General features: G+C 40.0%; 1 protein-coding gene across 9 annotated transcripts; it reads left to right on the forward strand.

Moving 5' to 3' along the window:
* The first annotated feature begins 7,739 nt into the window (after positions 1–7,739).
* LOC113781215 lies at positions 7,740–19,002 on the forward strand. Of its 9 annotated transcripts, none has more exons than XR_003469560.1 (9): positions 9,013–9,236; positions 9,346–9,512; positions 12,201–12,312; positions 13,037–13,354; positions 13,464–13,602; positions 15,047–15,132; positions 15,282–15,425; positions 18,154–18,325; positions 18,981–19,002. XR_003469560.1 is itself a non-coding variant. In XM_027327098.1 (9 exons), exons 5-8 carry the CDS (start codon positions 13,037–13,039, stop codon positions 15,408–15,410), a joined length of 672 nt encoding a protein of 223 aa, XP_027182899.1. In that variant the 5' UTR covers positions 9,013–9,236; positions 9,346–9,512; positions 11,349–11,393; positions 12,196–12,312; the 3' UTR covers positions 15,411–15,425; positions 15,523–16,060. The 9 variants fall into 9 exon arrangements, 8 of the variants coding, with proteins under 8 accessions (XP_027182902.1, XP_027182899.1, XP_027182898.1 ...); XM_027327098.1 differs by lacking the exons at positions 18,154–18,325; positions 18,981–19,002 and adding exons at positions 11,349–11,393; positions 15,523–16,060 and having other exon boundaries at positions 12,196–12,312; XM_027327097.1 differs by lacking the exons at positions 18,154–18,325; positions 18,981–19,002 and adding exons at positions 11,349–11,393; positions 15,523–16,060.
* The last annotated feature ends 1,901 nt before the right edge of the window (positions 19,003–20,903 follow it).

The following is a 20,903-nucleotide window of genomic DNA, read 5'->3' on the forward strand; positions in this document are numbered from 1 at the left end:
CAAGAAACACCAACTTCATGATCACTTCCGGAAGAAGCCATAATTGTTGTAGGGTACTCTCCAACCATCACAAAAGGATAGCCCATTGGAAGTCATGGACAGCCTTTCAGATTTAAAGTATGATCATCCGGTTACTTGATTGATATAAATTCAGCAAAAGTGACAACCAGATTAAGAAAGAAACTAGTGGACAAGTTGGATGCTTCAGTTGTCTTCTCTTGACGTATTGTTTTCCTTTGCCCTTGTCTGTTCCAGGTTAACAGGGCTGATTTGACCAAAAATTTGAATCGAATTGTTTATTTCAGTATAATCCAGTTAAAGAGTTAAGCTAGTCTTGCAGAGAATTTGTCATGATGGCTAAAAAAATTGTTCTTAATTAATTGTCTTGATTGCTTCTTTTCTTGAACAACTAATAATTTAGTGTAAGGGAGTCGACCGCGTGGTTGACTTGATTAGTTTCACTACTGATTAACATGAAAGGATGATTTGCTGTTCATCAATTTATAAATCTTAGTATATTAGTAATTGCAATGCTTAAAAATAAAAATACAGCAAATTAAATAATGGTAAATTTGGACAAAATAACTAAGGATGTGCTTGATAAGTGGTGTCAATTTTAATTATACCTATACATAATGTTTATTTCCATAACAAGAACATTGGTGAGATAGAAACTTTTAAGACCCTGTTCAGATTGCTATTTGAGGAGTTTTTTTTTTTGGTAGAAATATATTATACTGTAACGATTAAACATACGTTAAGTAAAAAATAATTAAAAAATATATTCATGAAAAACTTAAAATTTTTTACGTAGAAAACTGCAATCAAAACAAGGCCAATAAAGAAAGATGATGGATGAGGAACAAAAATAAGAAAAAACAAAACTGACCTTTGAGACTCCTAAGCTGAAGGTGTCAAGAATTTTGCTAGTTTAACAGCATCTTCCGTGCCTGCAATTACATGATTTAAAAGCATAAATGTCGACCGGCCATCCGTTTGTTGAGATGTCTTCATAAACACAAATGTGAGCATCCCATCCATTTTCATACATCTCCGCCGCTCCTTTTAGATAAGGATTTCTGATTGACAAATCAGGAACCATCCCAATAATTATTCTGAATTGCCAAGCCCGGCCCGAGCAGTTTTCTCCCTCTGCTTGTTTTTTCAACAGCTCAGGCCATAGCTGTCACCATAGACACAAGATTGATTTTGATCGAATGTATCTGAGGATGCTCACCTCGGCCATCCCGAGTGGCCGAGGTGAACTCACCTCGTCCCTCATCAGAGCTCATCCGTGTCCCGGGCATCATCCCTGAGCTCGACCTCGGCCGTTTCCCTAGCCTACTGTGTAGCCGACCTCGGCACCCCCACCTCAGCTGCACGCTGATGATGTCAAACCATCTGACATCACCCAGGACCAGTGCTTTATCTGAAAAGCACTGGAGGCACTTAATGGCACCTGCACAATACTCCCCGTCATCATGCCCAGGCAGTTACAGTGTCAGAGTCAGACCTCCTGACACGGGACAGAGCCGTAATGACCAGAGGGTGGGTCCCACCAGCATAAGCCCTCCGCTTTGTCCTCTACTCTCCCTCTATAAATACCCCAGACACACTCCCAACAAGTAAGCATACACTGTTCATTTGCTCATACTCTAGCATATTTCTCGTTCTCATACTAACTTGATCGTCGGAGTGATCCCAGGGGAGAAGCCCCGCCATTCACTTCAGACAAGGAGGTCGACTTCGGACACACGAATTCACCTCACCTCATCTCAGAGAGGACTGATTCAGGTCGGCTCAGCTACCAACCAAAAATCACCTCTTCAATTGGCGCCGTCTGTGGGAACGAGAATACTGCTAAAATGAGATCCACGCGCTCCAGAAGCGGAAGAGTTCCCTCAACTGGGGCTGGGCAGACATCCGGAGCCCAGCAAGACCGTATCTCTGAGGAACATGGGTCCCAAAGGACCCAGCCCAACAATGAGGAGGCCATCGCCAAGATGGCCGAGTTTGTCACGGACAACCCCAACATCTTTGAGGAACTAGGAAGGTACCTCAAGAGGCAGGGAAAAGAAAAAGCCGAGTCTTCCAAGAGGAGACCGACGAAGTCCCCTGAAGTGCCCTCAGGCGAGGACTCCGAAGATAGGCGTCTATCTCGGAGCACCTCCAGGCGAGCCTCATCCAAGGCAACCTCCAAGATTGCCTCCATCTCCCGAGCGTTTTCTCGGGGACTACTGGGAAAACGAGCCGAGGACCCACCTCGGCGTCCCGGAGGCCTAGCTTCTGAGTACATGAGGGCTCCGCCCTTTACTGATGACATCAATGGGGAGATGGTTCCCCCGAACTTCAAGCTCCCAAACTTGCACACCTACGATGGCCGAGGTGACCCCGAGGATCACCTCCGCGCCTTCATCTCCGCTTTCCGACTCTACTGCGTCCCCGACGCTGTGATCTGCCGAGCTTTCCCCATCTTCCTACATGGGACTGCCCGGAAGTGGTTCTGGAGTCTGGAACCAGGGAGCATTTCCTCCCTGGACGAGCTGATAGACCGGTTCATCCACCGCTTTGTATCATTTCGACCAATCACCAAGACTTCAGCTTACCTCTTGAACCTGCAACAGGGTCAGGGCGAGTCCCTTCGCTCGTATACTCAAAGGTTCAACGAGGAGAATGTGCAGATACCTGACCAGAACGAGCAGGTAACTATCGCGGCCTTTACCAACGGATTGGTGGCGGGAATCTTCAACACTGAAATCCATCGGGAGTACCCCCGTACACTTCGGGAACTCTGGGATAGAGTGGACCAGGGAATCCGAAGTGAGGATGTGAACCGCATGAAGCGAGAAGCCCAAGCATCTCGCACGGGGCCAGATCCCCGGAGGAGAGACACCGGCCGAGGTGAACCCGGCCCAAGTGGCACTTCAATCCAACTCCGGGACCGCCGGAGTATTTTCGATCGAATAGTGAAAGGAAGATCGTCCACCTCGAACGTTGAGATGACACCGCTCAATTCCAGCCTGGAGACTTGGTTCTGAGGAAAAATTCAGTCAGCCGAGCTGAGCCGCAGGGGAAATTATGCCCGAAATGGGAAGGCCCTTACCGAGTTGTGGAATCTGACCCTAAAGGGTATTGTAAGCTGAGTTACCGAGATGGCTCATTAGTGCCGAGGTCTTGGCACGGGTAGTGAGGATGGTCATTTTGGCCCGGACAGTCCTAGGCCTTACTCAGTGGCACCTCCCGCAGGGCCACCTCGGCCTTACTCAGGGCACCTCCCGAAGGGCCACCTCGACCTTCCTCAGCTGCACCTCCCGAAGGGCCACCTCGGCCTTACTCAGCGGCACTTCCCGAAGGGCCACCTCGGGCTTACTCAGCGGCACCTCCCGAAGGGCCACCTCGGCCTTACTCAGTGGCACCTCCCGAAGGGCCACCTCGGCCTTACTCAACTGGCCAGAATCAGTGGCACCTCCCGCAGGGCCACTTAGGCCTTACTCAGGGCACTTCCCGAAGGGCCACCTCGGCTTACTCAGCGGCACCTCCCGAAGGGCCACCTCGGCCTTACTCAGCGGCACTTCCCGAAGGGCCACCTCGGGCTTACTCAGCGGCACCTCCCGAAGGGCCACCTCGACCTTACTCAGCGGCACCTCCCGAAGGGCCACCTCGGCCTTAATCAGTGGCACCTCCCGCAGGGCCACTTAGGCCTTACTCAGCGGCACCTCCCGCAGGGCCACCTCGGCCTTACTCAGTGGCACCTCCCGCAGGGCCACCTCGGCCTTACTCAGCGGCACCTCCCGCAGGGCCACCTCGGCCTTACTCAGTGGCACCTCCCGCAGGGCCACTTAGGCCTTAATCAGCGGCACCTCCCGCAGGGCCACCTCGGCCTTACTCAGTGGCACCTCCCGAAGGGCCACCTCGGCCCATTATAAATCAAGGTGGTATCTGCCCGTTTTACCACCTCGGCCTTACTCAGTGGCACCTCCCGCAGGGCCACTTAGGCCTTAATCAGCGGCACCTCCCGCAGGGCCACCTCGGCCTTACTCAGTGGCACCTCCCGAAGGGCCACCTCGGCCCATTATAAATCAAGGTGGTATCTGCCCGTTTTACCACCTCGGCCTTACTCAGTGGCACCTCCCGAAGAGCCACCTCGGCCCATTATAAATCAAGGTGGTATCTGCCCGTTTTACTACCTCGGCTAACGACCTGAAAACAATATGGTTATTACGCAGTTAAAAAATAAGGGGGACAAGCAAGGGAAGAAGTCAAAACAAGAAATTGAAATACTGAGAACAGAAGGAATAGATTTCATTCAACAGAAAAGAGCGTTACAAAAAAAATACAAGGCCGAGGTCCGAATGCTGCTAAGCACTTTCCACCTCGACCACCCCCTCGAAGCATATGAGCCTAGACCCCCGTCTCGGCTCCATTCCCGGTCTTGGCTCCCTCCTGGGCAGCCTCCTCTTCGGCCTCTTTTCCGCCGGGGTGTTCATCTCCAGGCTCTTTTCCGATGTCCCCTCCGACTTCGTCCCCCCCGGCTTCGTCTCCCTCAGCTTCCTTTACTTCCACGTCCTCGAACACGTCGTCGAGTTCGGACAGCCACTTGTTGAACTCGACCTGGACTTCGGCCAAGTTCCTTCCTGCCTGAATGCCTTCGGCCATCCGATCACATAACTCCTTGGAGTCTTCATTGTAGCTGGCATGATTTTTCAAAGACTCCAAGGCTTCGGAGGAGAGGTGAGTTGCGGCCTCGTCAATGGCCGATGTGAAGCCAAACATGAAGTTAGGCGTAAGCAGTTGGCCGAGGTCCTTGATGAAGGCATCGGACCTCCGAAACGCGTCCACAGCCGAGGCTCCAGCACCCTCGAGAGCTTGTGCGTGGGACTTCTTCACTTCGTCCCCCCTCTTCTGCTCTTCCTCGAGGGCTGATCTAAGACTATTCATCGTAGCCTCGGCCTCCTCACCCTTAGCTTCAGCCTCTTGAAGTTGCCTCTGAAGCTCCGACTTCTCGGATTCGGACACCGCCAGTTGTTTCTCCAACTTGGAGATCTGAGTCTGCAGCTTGCCGGTGTCCTGCTCCTCGACTAGAGCACAGTATCTGTGAGCCATCTCGGCCGCAAAAGCTGAGTTGGAAGCCGTGGTCACCATCAGACTTTGAACCAGCTCGGCCGGGCTCAGTTTCTTCATGAACTCCAAATCCCTTGGCAGAGTGGAGTGCATTACTAGCTCTTGAGCGACCCGAGGATTTTGGCACCTGTCGTTGACCGAAATCTTCCAGTTCGGACACCAATGATTGCCGGAGTGCGTCTTCTCCTCCCCGGGAAACACTGGGGGGCTATGGAAACGATTCCATAGCGAGGTCCCCGAGACTGGATTGACCGGGGCCTTCAACTGCTTGCCTCGGCCCTGAGGAGGTGGGAGTGCCGTGACGACTCCGAGAGGCACTCCCCCCGGCACGGACGAGGTGGACCCAGTAGCCGCGGTGGCCGAGCTGCTCTGGCCGACCTTGGTGGGAGTGCGTGTAGCCGCCGGGGGCTTGGCAGCCTGTCCTTGTGTTTTCTATCTCGGCAACAGACGTAAATTTGGCAAGTCCCAGGCAGAGGAAGAAAATGATGGGCCATGCGGTGAGAAAGACCCCCTATTTATAGGAGTCTAAGGGGAACCCGAAGAGGCAGCCAGAATACGGAAAGGCGGCAACTCTTCGAATTCAAGATACTGAGTACCTGCCCTTCTGTCTCTCTCTCTTCATTAATGCCCCGTCCTTTCGGCTGACACCCACTGCACGAAACGTCCCACTACTTCACGATGCGACGGTTACCAGTGACCACGTCCTATCAACTGACTCGCCCACGTGTCAAGTCCCCGCATCTTCCGGAGCAGTTTCGGAACCTCGACTCTTCATGACTTCAGCACTAGGAAGCCTCGGCACCTCCCTTGCTCGGAGCATCCGAGGCTTGGGGGGCTTATTGAGGATGCTCACCTCGGCCATCCCGAGTGGCCGAGGTGAACTCACCTCGTCCCTCATCAGAGCTCATCCGTGTCCCGGGCATCATCCCTGAGCTCGACCTCGGCCGTTTCCCTAGCCTACTGTGTAGCCGACCTCGGCACCCCCACCTCAGCTGCACGCTGATGATGTCAAACCATCTGACATCACCCAGGACCAGTGCTTTATCTGAAAAGCACTGGAGGCACTTAATGGCACCTGCACAATACTCCCCGTCATCATGCCCAGGCAGTTACAGTGTCAGAGTCAGACCTCCTGACACGGGACAGAGCCGTAATGACCAGAGGGTGGGTCCCACCAGCATAAGCCCTCCGCTTTGTCCTCTACTCTCCCTCTATAAATACCCCAGACACACTCCCAACAAGTAAGCATACACTGTTCATTCGCTCATACTCTAGCATATTTCTCGTTCTCATACTAACTTGATCGTCGGAGTGATCCCAGGGGAGAAGCCCCGCCATTCACTTCGGACAAGGAGGTTGACTTCGGACCCAGGAGTTCACCTCACCTCATCTCAGAGAGAACTGATTCAGGTCGGTTTAGCTACCAACCAAAAATCGCCTCTTCAGTATCTGTTGTCATACCCAGGCATTATGTATGATAATCATCAGATGCCTTAGCTGCAGTTTTTATTTTTTATTTTCTTTTTTAGGTTACAAACTGAAAATCTGATGCTACAAATATGCTATGCTGACGTCTAATATAGGTTGCATCTATGTATGGCTAGATAGATGAGGATAGCACAAAAGAATTTACGACAGAAGTTAATTTCACTCCAATCAATTTTTCTCATCCAACTCTTCTGATGAATCTATATGATACCTGATGATCCCTCCAGATGAGGGCGGTGGTGAGGATATAAAAACAACTTTTTCCATGGCGTCTGTCTGAGAACATGCTTCCACTACATTGTGGGCTGCTCTAACCTCCGTACGTATCACTTCAACCATATTTTCCTATCATACATAGCGGTAGTGTTATTTTCAAAATCTTCTTCTTTTTTTTTTTATTTTTTTCCTTATTTGGGATTAGGATTTTAGCTAAAAATCTTGTTCTAATTTCATAACTCACTACAACAAAAAGGGGTTTTGGCAGCAGTTCTCATGCGGCACAAGGAAAAAGTGTTGTGAAAAAAAATGAAGACATATTTGAGAATTTGTGAAATGATTTTGGATAGGAAATTTCGTCATTTTAGTCCATAAACTTTTACGCTAAAATCAATTTCATCCTTTATGATTTTTTTTAGTCAATTTAGTCTTCGGACTATTTTGAAGTCTCCAATGTAGGACTTTTGCATTGGCCACGCCACATTTTACGTGTGTTCCGTACGATCGGTGATGGGTATATTTGTCCTTTTAAATCAGATTCTTCAATTTAGACGGACTTTGACCATAGTTCTTCTTCTCCGATAAATTTCACCGAAAATTTCATCTGAATTTATTGAAAACTTGCACAAACTCTCTCTCTCACACTCAAATCAAGAAACAAAATCCATGAGAAAAAAAATAGAAAACCAAGAACCAAAAGGAAAATTGAAACAAAATTTGAAGGAGAAATCTCTCTCATAGACAATTTTAGGTCTACTCACCGGCAAACTCATTTTGTTTGGTTCTGATTCTTCGATCCTCCATTCATGGTTGTTAGCAAAGACACCACCAATTGTCACTACCGACCCACTTTCATCCGTCAACAATTAAAACTATAAAAACTCATGACTAGTCATCATTCACATTTTTCACCTTGAGTTTCACATGAACTCATAAGAATCTCTCCAAAATCCTTGCGGAATCTTAGTTGTAGAGTTGTATACTCTATTTTCTTTCCAAGAAAAGAAGAAAAGAACCAAAAAATAGAAAACCAACAAAAACATTGAGGGAATCCGAGGAGCAAGGGGAGCTCGCTGCCGCCGTCACCATTGCCGGAGTTGCTATCTTCTTGCTAGAACCACCACAACTTACAAATCATCATGAAGAAAGCACTGTGAGGTTTCCATAATCCTTTTTTTGTTTTAATCTCTAGGTTGAGATGATTTTCTTATGGCTGTTGAAATTGCTATCTTCTTCCCGTATGCTTTGTTTTGTAGATGAAAGAAATTAGACAATGATACTTGCTGCAATTTCGTTGTTTCTTTTTCACCTTTTCTGCCTGAATGAGGCTTGACAAGATATTTTTCGACTCAGCCATAGTCAAATTTTATTCGAAATATTCAATTTTTGTGATGACCTTAATCCGTTTGACAAAATGCCCAAACGAAATGAGTTTGTGAGTAGACCTGAGAGTATGTTTGAGAGCCATTTCTCCTTTGAATTTTGCTTCACTTTCCTTATGGTTCTTGTTTTTTTTTTTTCTTGTGAATTTTGTTTCATGATTTGAGTGTGTGTGTGTGTGAGAGAGAGTTTGTGCGAATTTCTGGTGAATGGGATGAGATTTCTATCGGAGAAAAAGAACTATGGTCAAAGATCCATCTAAATTGAAGAATCTGATTTAAAAGAACAGATATACCCATCACCGATTATACAGAATACGTAAAATGTGGTTGTGGTCTCGCCCTGCAAAAGTCCCACATTGGAGACTTCAAAATAGTCAGAGGACTAAATTGGCTAAAAAAAATTATAAAGGATGAAATTGATTTTAATGTAAAAATTTAGGGGCAAAAATGGCGAAATTTCCTTTTAGATATGAAAGTCATTAAATATTTGTTCAAAACTTTTTTAAGAATAAAATAGGTATTTTTCAAAAATTTCGCAAGCTTTCTCAAACTTTCTCTCCATTTCCATCCAATTTGGAAGGAAAATTTTTGCCTACTATTTATCTTTCTTAATCCTCCTATTTTCTTTCTTTTTTTTCTTATTAAAAATTCACAAATAAAAGAAAAGTAAACTTTCTCCTCTTTCCCTTTCTTTTCTCCAAATCCTCGACTCCCAAACGAAGCCTTAAACAAGAAATGACGGCATAGCATTTTGCTACATTAAATGTCTAATAGCGAGGGGAAAAGAGAAAAAAAATCACACACACAAAAAGAAAAAAGAAAAAAAAATTCTAAAGCATATCGGTTTTCGTTCTCTGCTCAGTTTCCTTCCCCCTGATCTCAAATCCTCGCTCTTTCTCCCGCTAAAATCTATTCCACTGTTCCGATCAATTAATTTCTTGTCTGCTCTCTCCATTTCTTATTCTTATAGTTGTACTCAATTTCTCTCCCACTTTTCAAGTCTCCATTGGGCTTGAGAAAGAAAAATTGGTGAGGTTTATAGCTTTACACCAATCCAATCCTTCGTTGTTTGCTCTGTTACGATCAATTTTAGCAACATTTATGAGAAATTTACTGTTAATTTCTGTTCATTTTTTAGGTCGATGTTCATGAAGTGAAGGAATTGGAAATTCACTGAGCAAGATTTGTTGAGATCTCAAAGTAATTGTATTCGACAGCGAAGTAAAACCTAACTCTGGTATTGAGAGAAGTCGTTAGAGAATCTTCTTCGATTTTTGGTTAGACATCTTCCATTCGATGCAAGAGGTAATTAAGCTCAGATTTTCTCTCTTTTTTTGTCCATAATTTGATATTTATGCTTTTTTTTTTGGGATTCGATGGAGAACGACTATATGATTTTTAAATGTGGATTTTAATGGTTTTTTTCCAATTATTTGAGACTTAATGTGATTTAAGGTGAAATTCTAGAGTTTCAGTTTGAAAATTTGGATTGCATTGCACTTTAATGCACATCTCTATGATTTTGGATACGGTTCTATAGCATGATGCGTGGGTAAAGTAAATTGTTACATTATGATATTTTCTTAACCATGTAGTAATAATTGGTTATGATATTTGCTTGACCATGTAATAATAACTGGCTATGTAATATGTGGGAAAAGATCATTGTTGGCATAAATATTGACTTGGCCAAAGAGTGTGTCAATTTAAGCACGAATTCTGGTTTACACATATTTTTGGAGCATATTGGCTTGTCAGATCTGCTTGCCTATTGTCGTTTATCTTTGGTTAATGACTTTTCTTCTGTAATTCTGGCTGATAGTATTAGGAACCTTATTGTATAATGTATACATCACATGTATGTAATATAAGGTTCCACCCAATTTTCAGACAATGCTGGAGATACATATTTCTAAGTGCCCTGCCATGTTTCATGTGTTCTGTTCTGTTAAAGTTTCCTTTTCTTTTCTTCTTTATGCATGTGAAGCAAGCTGGAGTTTATCTTCTAGAAAGCCTTTTGTTGATTGTCCATCATTAGTTGAAGAGGTTTAACTTTTCTCAAGGTAAAACTGAACTGATGATATTAACTCTGAAAACCATGTTGGATGGAGCTTAAAGGGATGGGAGATAAAATAGTCTAACCATCAAATCTATGCTAATATATGAAATTTAGAGCGTCTCAGTAGATGATTTGTCAACTGGTGCATCAGCATCTTTGAGAATCTCTTCATGATTGTGAGGAAGCTTCAGTTCTATGGCAGTCTTCCTAATTGCCCCAGACTTAGTGTTGTTGATCTGTGGAGTGCATGTAGGGTTTACCTTTCTGTGTTCTTCAGTAGGCTGTAATACCTCATATTGTGACCACCCTGACCCCATTTCGTTCTAAAGGAGGTCTTTGTGGAGCCTTGTTTATGCTGCAGGTAGCAACATTTATATTCTGCAAGCATGATTGCTTTGTTAAAGGTTGATATATTCCCTTTTAGTGGACCTAGAATCTGAAGCTAGTAAACACATATTCTTGATGGCTACAAGTTGAATGCTGGGCTTCATAAATGTTGGCTTTTTATCAATATTTTAGTAGAAGATTATTCTGCTATCAGCTATCAATAATGTCTTCTGATAACTATCAGCTATAATCAATGCCTATTTAGATTACCCACTTTTTGTAAAGTTATTCATAGCCATTGAAAGTTTCATAAATGGTAGTAGTATTCTGCTTGCATTACTCAGCAGAGGATGAGTGCCTGCTGCCTATGCTGTTTTGCTATCTTTAAGATGGAAATTTGCAAAAAGAAAAGGCCAAATGACTTAAATAAAACAAAGAAAATGATCAACATCTCAGAAAAAAAGAAGTATAAAAAGAAAGGGTAAAGAAGGATAAGGAGAGAAGGATAAGGCATGTACTAGTTACAATGGAAATGAAATTGATCTTTAAAACTAGAAGCAGCAAGTCAGGATGTAGTATAATTTTTCCAAACTTTCTTAATGTAGTGTAATTTTTCAGCAAATGTCAAACTTGTTGAATTTTAACCAAATCTAAGTCTTGACCAATGTAGAAGCTGGCTTCAACTCATTGTTAACTACTACAAGAAGAATCAGAACAATTGCCACATTTATTAATTTCCTAGTTACATGATGTAGATTACGTTGCTGCTGTCTCAATTGAGTGCTACTGCTGCCTATCAGGTAACTTCTAATGTGATTTCTGAGCTGAGCATTAAAGTGCTCTGACATCAGTTAAAATAAAGCAGCTTCTAATGCTTGTAACTTGTTTCTGTCCACAGCTAATTTTGGATTTAAGCTATTCTGATTGCAGTATATATTTTGAATTGCCGTGAACCTTTTTGCATAATAGATGTAATTTGAAGATGTCAACGATCAAGTTCCTTGAACCTGTATAATTAGGAGCAAGAAAATTAGTTTGAGTTTAAAGTAAACTGCAAGATGGTGTTCTATTTCTTTTTTCTTTATTTTTCATTTCTATGGGTTGAAATTAACTTGAAAAGATTATTCTTAATGCACCCTAATTTTTCAGTGATCTTTTGGATTCGTATGAGCTAATTAAATCTTTTAATACTTTTGTTGTTCTTTGCTTTTAGTCTCATCAGACTTTAGACTAGTGAAGGTATTTTGATACATATGTGTAATCATGTTACATACCATTTACTACTTTTTATATGTTTCATACCAAAACTGTTGCCCTTTGCTATTGATATGGTTCTCCAAAATATCACCCTTTACTGTTATGTAATGCCTTGCATGTCAGTTTATTATTACGTTTATCTTGGTTTAGAATAATAAGATGATATATTTTCTTTGATACCTTGCTTTCCACTTGTACCTTAATCTGGTATTTCAAGGTTTTAAATTAAGCTCTCTTTTTTCTTGGTCTATCATTTTGTTTTTCTTAATTTTGCGTTTAAAAACCGTGTTCATGGCTATTTTCTGTTTAAATGCTTAACCACTAAGTTTCTTTGGTTTTTCATAGTGCAGAAATTGTAGAGGGCTTCTCTGAACTCTTTGAATTCAAATTCATGTGTTGAACAGAACTTGTTGGCATATTGTATTTGACGATTTCTCTGAGCTATTCTGATTCTAGTTCAAGGTAATTTTCTCTGCAAATTTCATAGATGTCCAACTCCTCCATTCCAGAAATTGATTTGTCTCTTACATACTCATTTATAAATCTATGGGTCTGCATGTTTTAGTTGTGTCCACCCAATAAAAGCATCATTTTCTGTTAAAATGGATCTGAGGCACCTCACAGACTTTGATTTACATGTTAGAGCCTAATTTAGTTGCTAAGATTTACAAGTGAAGTAGCTGACTTCCTAAATAGAAAGGTATATTATCTTTGCTTTACCTTATGTATGGTCTAGGTAACTAGTGTGCGATAATTATCTTCAATAACGTATGGGATAAAACTATGTAGTACAAAAAGTTGCTCCTAAACTGCATGATTAAAGACTCCTAAACTAGATTGTTTTAGAAAAATTTTCATCAAAAGCAAATAAGTAAAAAATTTGGTAATTAAGAACTTGTAAATAATTTGGTCAATCCACGAAACTATTTACGTTGCATATGCCAAATTTAGTCTGAAATTGGGCTGTCTGACCCAATTATACCTGATTGAAAAAAATTATAATAACACACGGGGGCGGATTATTCAATTACACATTAATGCACGGAAAGGTCTGTTGGAATTAAATTAACCCAAACAATTTTAACATAACTTTTTTTTATTTCAAGGCGTTGTACACGGTACCACACTTTGAGTTATTCTATGGTTAGAATGAAGAATTAACAGAACCAATTGTTTGAAAATTCAGATGGACTTGAACATGAACGGAAATGACAATTCCAATTCCACCGCTGCCGCTGCTGCGGCAACTGATGGAAGTGGCAACATCGGTTTGGTCATATCCACTACCGAGACAATCCGATCATTCTTAATGACAGCATCTACAGACCCTAATCTCCCTCAAGACCTGAGAGACCTGGCTTCCTCCCTTTCCCCTCACTCCTCCCTTTCCTACAAATCTCTCAAGTCCATTTGGATCAGATCCGACCCAAAAACTCGGCCCAGCCTCTTCCATTTGTTCTCTGGTTCAAATTTCATTTTCACCAGCCCAAAGCCTAGAGAAAAGGTGCAATTACTTTGGGCATTGAATTAATTAATTAATTATTGTATTGAATTGAATTTTGCTTGTTTACTCTGAGTTGATGGATTATTTTATTTTTGAATTGTGGGTGAAGAGTGAGGAATTGAAAGCGAGGCTAAGGAAGCTGGCTGAGGTGGCGGAGAAGAAAGAATATGAGGAATTGGTGAAGGATATTACGCCGAAGAAGGGCGTGGAGGAACCTTTTTCTTCTTACAAGGATCAATTAGGACTTGGTCAGTTCTTTTTCTCAATCCTTTTTTTTAAAAATATAGTTGATTTAATCTCGTTTGATTTTTTTTGGTAAATTTGATGATGATTTTTTTGGGTATATTATTGAATTGTAGAACTATTTGTTCAACTCGTCAAATTGTTAGCATGATAACTTTTATTTTTTTCAATTTAGGGCCTTCTGATCAATATGCTGAAATTACACAATGCAGCAAAAAAAAAAAAAAAAGATTGTGTGTGGTGGTGTATATTCCGAAATCTCGTCAACTTTAGAAAGAATTTAAAGAAAGAATGTAAAGCCATGGCTAGGTGGAGGGTCGAAGGTTTTCTACATAAGTAGAGAAGTTGACCTTAGAACAAATGTTGAATGCTACTAAAGTTCGAAAATGTATTCCCAAGTTATTATTGCATTTTGCAGTACATATATTGTAAAAGACAATATATATGATGTCTACTAGTTCCAATGATGCTAAAGTGCAGTTGATATGCACCTGTAGTCAAAAGTCTGCGATGTAAATTCATAGAACTATGAACCGACAGAAATTTTACAGTGTTATGCTTGTGTGATCTACAAAAGTCTGCCTCAGTGTATTAAAATTTGGACTCAGTACCAATTTTCAGTTTTGATCCCTTCACATGAACTTTAAGGATCAACCTTGTAGGTAATATTAAGTTGTCTGCAGGTTGCCTTTTTGTAAGACTGGTGCCAAGTTTTCCATTGGTATCTTTGGCGTCGATTGTTTGAGAATGAGATAAGGGCGAATGAGCATAATTTTGATTATGAAGTGAGCGCAGTCATGCTTCATCTGGCAAGAAATCTTCTATTGTTGAAGTGAGGACCTTTGTGTTAAGTTGATGCTTCATCTAGCATGACAGCTTTAATTGTTATTTTAAAACAGCAGGAAGGTCAAACACTGGAAGCAACATAGAAAAAGGCGCTTCAACCTTCTTTAAAGTTTCAGATTTACTTTTGCATAGTCTCATGAAAGTAACTGTAGACAACTTTTCCATATGGACCTCGAGGAGTTAATTGTCCTTGTATAATTGGTAAGATATTTGTTTTAGATTCTTGAGGATTCCTTGATGCTTCAACAAAAGTTACCAGCACAATTGAAGTTATTTTGGGCCTCCAATCCTACTGCTGCACTGATTGGCAAGTTTTTAGTCACGAGAGAGAGAGAGAGAGAGAGGGGAACAACTTGAGATTTAATTCATGTATATTATTATAGCTCTGTTAAATTTTTTGTGAAATCTGCTGGCTGCCAGTTTCAATTGGTTTTTGGTGCTCTTCTGATTGATCTGTGTAGCATAGAATTTGCTTCAAGGCAATTTCCTCTTAATAATATCTGAGGTGTCTCAAATCTTTATTTTATCTTAACTTTACCTTGATATGCTTATTATTTTTAAAACCTCTTCATGTTAAAAATGAATATTTATTGTTTGTTGCAGGTTTGCATGTTGCAGTTACTATGTTTACTGGCTATTTGGTTGGATATGCTGCATTCAGAGCCCTGTTTAGCCGCAATGTTGGAATGGTAGCTCCCTGGATTCTTCTGCAAATATTCTGTAGAATCATACTTAGGCTGCTTGGTTAATAAATTGCTGTGTCCAAAGATTCACCTTCTGCTATCTCCCTTTGGTCTTTAATTGCCTATAATGAACACTTCTTTTATTTCTATTGTAGAGCGCTGCAGGAGGCATCCTTGGATTGGTTGGTGGCATGCTTGTGGAAACACTACTTTTTATAATCCGATCTACCAATCAGGACCGACGACCCTCTCCTTTTGTGTCCAGGATAAAAAAGGATCAGTAACTTCTCCACAGCAAGGTTTTGCTCTTCCTATTCAATTTTCATTTTGTTGTTTCTTATATTTTTGGTGTTAATTGCATAAAATGAAAGTTTTTTCGCATGTAATACTGGTCAGGTGGTCGTGAAAATTATGTGACATTGACGAAGAGGCTTGTCTTTGTTCAATGATATTCTTACTGTGTTCAAGGTAGACAATCATCAAGGTTCTGGTTCTGTTCCTTTTCGGTCTAAATTCTCTAATTGTGTCCTCCCCGGTATGATGTTAAGTAGACCTAGGTGTATGGCTAGGACTAGGAAAGAGGACAACATCTCAAAGTCTAGTTGTTATGGTCATTGACAGCCATGCAAGAAACATTAAAAAGCAACAGGATTAAAGCAAACAATCCGGAAGCTAGAGTGAAGCTTTGCCTTTAATAGGTTGTTATTCATTTGAGCCATTTAGTGTATAGAAGATTTTGATTATCTTTTGAGAGAAATAGGTGCAGTGTGCAAGTACTAGCTGTTAAAATCCCTTCTCAGCACGAACCTTGTGGTCTGCTCTATGTTGTTGTTACACTCTTTTGACAGTAGAGAAGATGATCCCTCTAATAAGGGTATCATTCTTATCATAAATGTTATGTGTAATCATGAGATTGCAGCTTGTTTCATCACCATACCAATTTTCATATACTCCTGCATGGTTAGTTGCTTGTCTACTTTTCCAAGTACATATCAATTTCGGATCATTAACATCCGAGGTTGCAGCTTTTTTATTCATCATACCAATTTTCATAAACCCCTGCATGGTTAGTCAGTTGTTCTGCTTTCTTAAGTACGTAACACCCTAAGGAGGTCCATGCCAGTCCTTACTGAGTTTGAGATTGAAGGCATCAAATGTTGCTGCAGATTGTCCTTGCCAAGTTTGAGATTGGATTCGAAAAAGGATTTAGCACCCTTTTTTTTTTTTTTTGGATAAGCATTCAAGACCTTTTACTTATAATCCTTCTTACCTTACCGTTCAGTACAATCCTCCGTTGAAAAAAGTGAAAACTATTATATGCTCGAGTTCTGTCAGTTCTATCTTCAATGTCTCAATTGAAGATGAAAAGGAAACAAAGCACAACAATTGTTGGAATCAACTGGGAGTAAATGGAGGTAGTAACATAACATTTATTACGTTTAAGGTTATTAGGCTTGATTTCACCCCTTGGAAATAGGCATAGGAGTTTAGAAGAAACCCAAAAATTGAAAATCGAAAGTTTCCTTCCTAAATAAAAAATGTGCCGCTGCATGTAAAGGATTTTGTACCATTAAATTTTCAGAAACTTCTTTAGAGAGTTAAATTAATTTTTGACGCAGATGTTGCCGTCGATAAGTTTTCCGCAGAATGCAAAGCGGTACAGTTAAAGATTTTGTAGCTGTTGAGAAATGTTTGGTCTCCTTAATTGGAATCATTTGTCTTTTCTGAGTGAACAATTCTAGACTAATAAATGTGGTCTTATCTTGATTCCTCTGAGTGAGTGCTGCAAGTCTTGTCTACTCCGAGAGTGAATAAAAAGACAGAAATGCAAATAGCGTAATCTGGTGGTAAATTCGCATATACGACTAAACTGGAAAAAGATGATTAATAATTCGCACTTGGCATGATAATTATGCTCCTGAAGACTTTGTTTGGTTGATGGAACATTTTTTAAGGATATTTTTTCTTTGTAAGAATATCGAAGGATGACTAAAGTTGAGACTCGAGAAACTGAATTTAAATTCTCTTTCCTCCTCCTAACTTCTTAAATCTCATTTTGTTTTCCAACTAGAATTCTTTTTAAAATAAATGATTTCCAGGGAAAAATAAATGGAGAAGAACAATACAAAACATATTCTTTTCAATTTTTTTTTTTTTTTTTTAAAAGAACGGCTTGGAATTGATTTCACTAGAGCAGTTGTTTTAGTTGTGTTGAATGGGTACTCGTTAGGATGAATTTTATGTAGTATTAATTTTTGAGAAAAGTAAAATTACATCGAAAAGGTGTCTAAATACAATAAGAGACAGCAAACATGAATCTATGCATTCACAAAATCACCGAGTAAGTATAAAATAGGGCAACTGCATTGGAAACCCTTCACGGTATAAGATGAAGAAACGGTTGCTCTCAACAACAGAAGAAACTAGAATAGAAAAATCATAGTAGTGCGTGCTGCCTTGTGTAAATTAGGGAGCAGCTTAATTGGTTACTTGGCAAACAACAAAACAATTTTTTTTTAGTCCGCCTACCTACAAATAGCGATTTTAAATCATGACATATCTAAATTATAGATACAAATATGAAAATCTTTAAAATAAAAAAAACGTGAATTATCCATTAAGTTGTTTTTATCGTTTAAATTGTACATCGTTTTTTTTTTCTTTAAACGTAGCGGCATATCTAGTCTAGTCTAATCTACTTCTACTGAGGGGAATCTACTTTAAAGAGTGATACAACTGAGTCGGGGGAACCTGATGGGGTCTGAAGCACCATTAGATCAAACGGGTACATCACGTATTCGTATGAATTTAAAACAAATCTTATATTAAGGCATATTGATGGAAGACAAGATTTGAAAACTCTTGACATCTCATTCTACAATTAATGTGGTCGCTAACTCTTCTAAAAAGAGTTGGTTTAAATCGTACATCACTTAGTCTAGAAATTTTTTGGTTTTTTTTTTTTTTTTGGTAATCAAGGAAACTTGATTCCACTTCAGATCACATGGCTGATGGTCAAACCAATAGGTAAATTTCTTCTTGGCATTCACGTGGGAGGCCGGTCCCCAAAACCACCCCAATCAAAAGGAAGGAAGCTCCGAGACTCAAGCCAAGAAAGGACTGGGGCAAAGCATGGGCAAAGGATATATGAATAGAGAACCCAAAAGAGAATATGGGGAAGAAAGGGATGGATCGCAATGTAAGAATCTTTGTTTATCTCTACTGTTTTTCGAAAGCGATTCCCCGTTTCATTTTCATCGTTCAATTACCAGAAAACAAGAGCACAATCTAAGTGCCTAATGAATGTGCTAAACCCTGCCTACCCAACTGGGACGGAATTGCTTACAATTTCTGAATGTATTTGGATACGTATTTCTTTTAAATATTATTTTACTTGGATCATAAATGCTTTTTTAATAAACTTTTTATACTTTTATTTATTTCTATTTCATACATATCATATTACAAAGAGTACTGTAATAATTATTTGAAATAATATTTGAAATAATTTTCTATTTTCTTTGACAGACAATAATTTTCTATTCAAATGCACTCACGTCTAGGTACTAACTAAGGTATCTTGGCTAAGAATCCAAATTAATTAATTTGCTACCGTGATTTTTGTTTCCTTTCAATGCAATGAAAGAAAAATAATAAAGGGGGATGGGTTAGTTGATTCGAAGGAAGACGGAGCGTGAGAGGTCTTAGTTCGAATTCCCTCGTTTATACTAATAATAATAATAACAATAATAAAGAAGTAGTACACAGATTCTCAAATACCATATCCTAAAACGGTAGAATCATACCACTTGCTACTAGAGTCTGCTGTGTGATTTAACCTGCTTTGGTTTCAGGGACATGGTTTTCCAGTCGCAGAATTCTCATTTGCGATGCAAAACATGATCAGTGGGGACAACATTTTCATCATTAGCATTCAAAATCGTGCAGTTTACATGATTGGGAATTAAAATTATTTGCTCTCTTTGCTCTGCTGATTTTTGTTCCCCTAATTATGGTAGATAGAAAAGTGCAAATCAAGCTATCAAGATAGAATTCCACCATCAAAATTTTCCTCTTTTTTTTTATTTTTATTTTTCCATTATGTTTAGTGGGGTTAACAGGTTGAGAGTGGATGAGCTTTACCATTTATCAACTGGACTGAACTTCAAACCACTCTTGAGTGAGTTTTACTAGTCTCAAAGAAATATATTAGCCAGCCGAAAACGTTCTCAAAGAAAAAACAAAATTCAATCAAAATAGACAAATTTATTTGGCACTAAGCAAAAATGGGTCCAAAAGCTCCAAAAATGGCATCCTTTTTCTATGTTATCTTGTTATCCAACTTCCCTTCCTCACCAGATAAAAGATAGATTACACTGGGCCAGTGTCCCTCATGAACGTGTCACTTTATTCTTTTGTCCGCTTACCCGCTTTTGTCTTCTTTGTCCGTTGTCCTTTACCTGGGGCGTTTTCTCGGCCGCAATCTCAATTTTTGCAAAGCTCAAGCTCGAGGTCTGAAAAACGGTATTCTCTTTTAGGCGAAAATTGGAAAGGTATTAGTGGTTTGGTTGCCAGCACTCGTTAAGATAGTTTACCTGTAAATTTGTTGATAAGAGTCAAACCAAATTGAGAAAGAAGTATCTCAATACAGATGATAATAGACATGAATATGTACATTTATGTGATAAGTTAAATGTAAATTAAGTATTTTATTGAGATGTCTCGAATATTTGTTAAAAAAACCCGTGACTCAGTTAAGTTAGGTGTGTGAGAGAGCAAAGTATTTTCGGGAACTTCTCGTTGAGTGGAAGTAGGTTCAGTTGATATGATTTTGATCTTCAAGAAAACAAACAAGTCCTAGGTGCTAATTAAACTCAATTGGACTTTGGCTAAATTATAACGACATATTAATTTATTGATGTCATTTGCAAAGCATCTCTAGTAGTAGTGGTCAAAGACTACAAGAATGAACAATTCATTCGTTCTTTTTTCTTTAATTTCTTTCTTTCATATTATACAAACTAATATTACACAAGAAAAGAAGGGGAAAAAAAACCATGGAGTTCAAAATTTTGTATAGGGCGAAAAATAGTTGAAGAAGTAAATGGAATGATCGACTCATTTTGGTGAATTGCAGCATTTACATTTCGCTAATCCAATTCTAGTTGTGTTTTAGAAAACTCTTAGGAGCTTGAAAGATGATATTCTAGTGCAAATAAACAACATCTCTTGAAATTAATAATTCCCCATCAAATACATGAAACAACATGACTTCATTTGGTTGCCTCTTCAATCACTTGTACCAACCAAAACAAAGGCCAATTTAATCACCCATACCAAATACCAGATTGAAGATCACATAATTTATCCCAAAAAAAAAAAGGGATTTTCTTAACATGTGTTTCAAAGGTATTCATTAACACATCTAATATTTATATAACCTATAATATATATATATATACGTTCTAATAATTATTATCCTCTATTACATTTATATACTTTTCCTATTTAATCTTACTTATCATCTCTTGTATATATTTACTTTTTGTAATTAATCATATATTTTTAAAAATATAACACTTGAAATGTAACTTAACAAATATCTTGTAGAACTGTTTAATATAATACATATCGCTTCTGCACATACTCTCACAATTTAATAATATTATCATTATTAAAAAAAAAAAACTACTATTACAAGAAGGTGGTACGGTAAGTGGGGTCCGCATCGTCGGCAAAAAGTAACGGGACAGCGCAAATGTCGTGACACGTGGACT

Source organism: Coffea eugenioides, chromosome 8 (assembly GCF_003713205.1).
Source record: "Coffea eugenioides isolate CCC68of chromosome 8, Ceug_1.0, whole genome shotgun sequence".
NCBI lineage: Eukaryota > Viridiplantae > Streptophyta > Magnoliopsida > Gentianales > Rubiaceae > Coffea > Coffea eugenioides.

Coding starts and splice junctions, on each gene's coding strand:
- LOC113781215 (XM_027327101.1), top strand. CDS start 13,037: ATGGACTTGAACATGAACGGAAATGACAATTCCAATTCCACCGCTGCC. Junction 13,603..15,046: donor CAAGGATCAATTAGGACTTG/GTCAGTTCTTTT, acceptor TGTTTGTTGCAG/GTTTGCATGTTGCAGTTACT. Junction 15,133..15,281: donor TTAGCCGCAATGTTGGAATG/GTAGCTCCCTGG, acceptor TTTCTATTGTAG/AGCGCTGCAGGAGGCATCCT.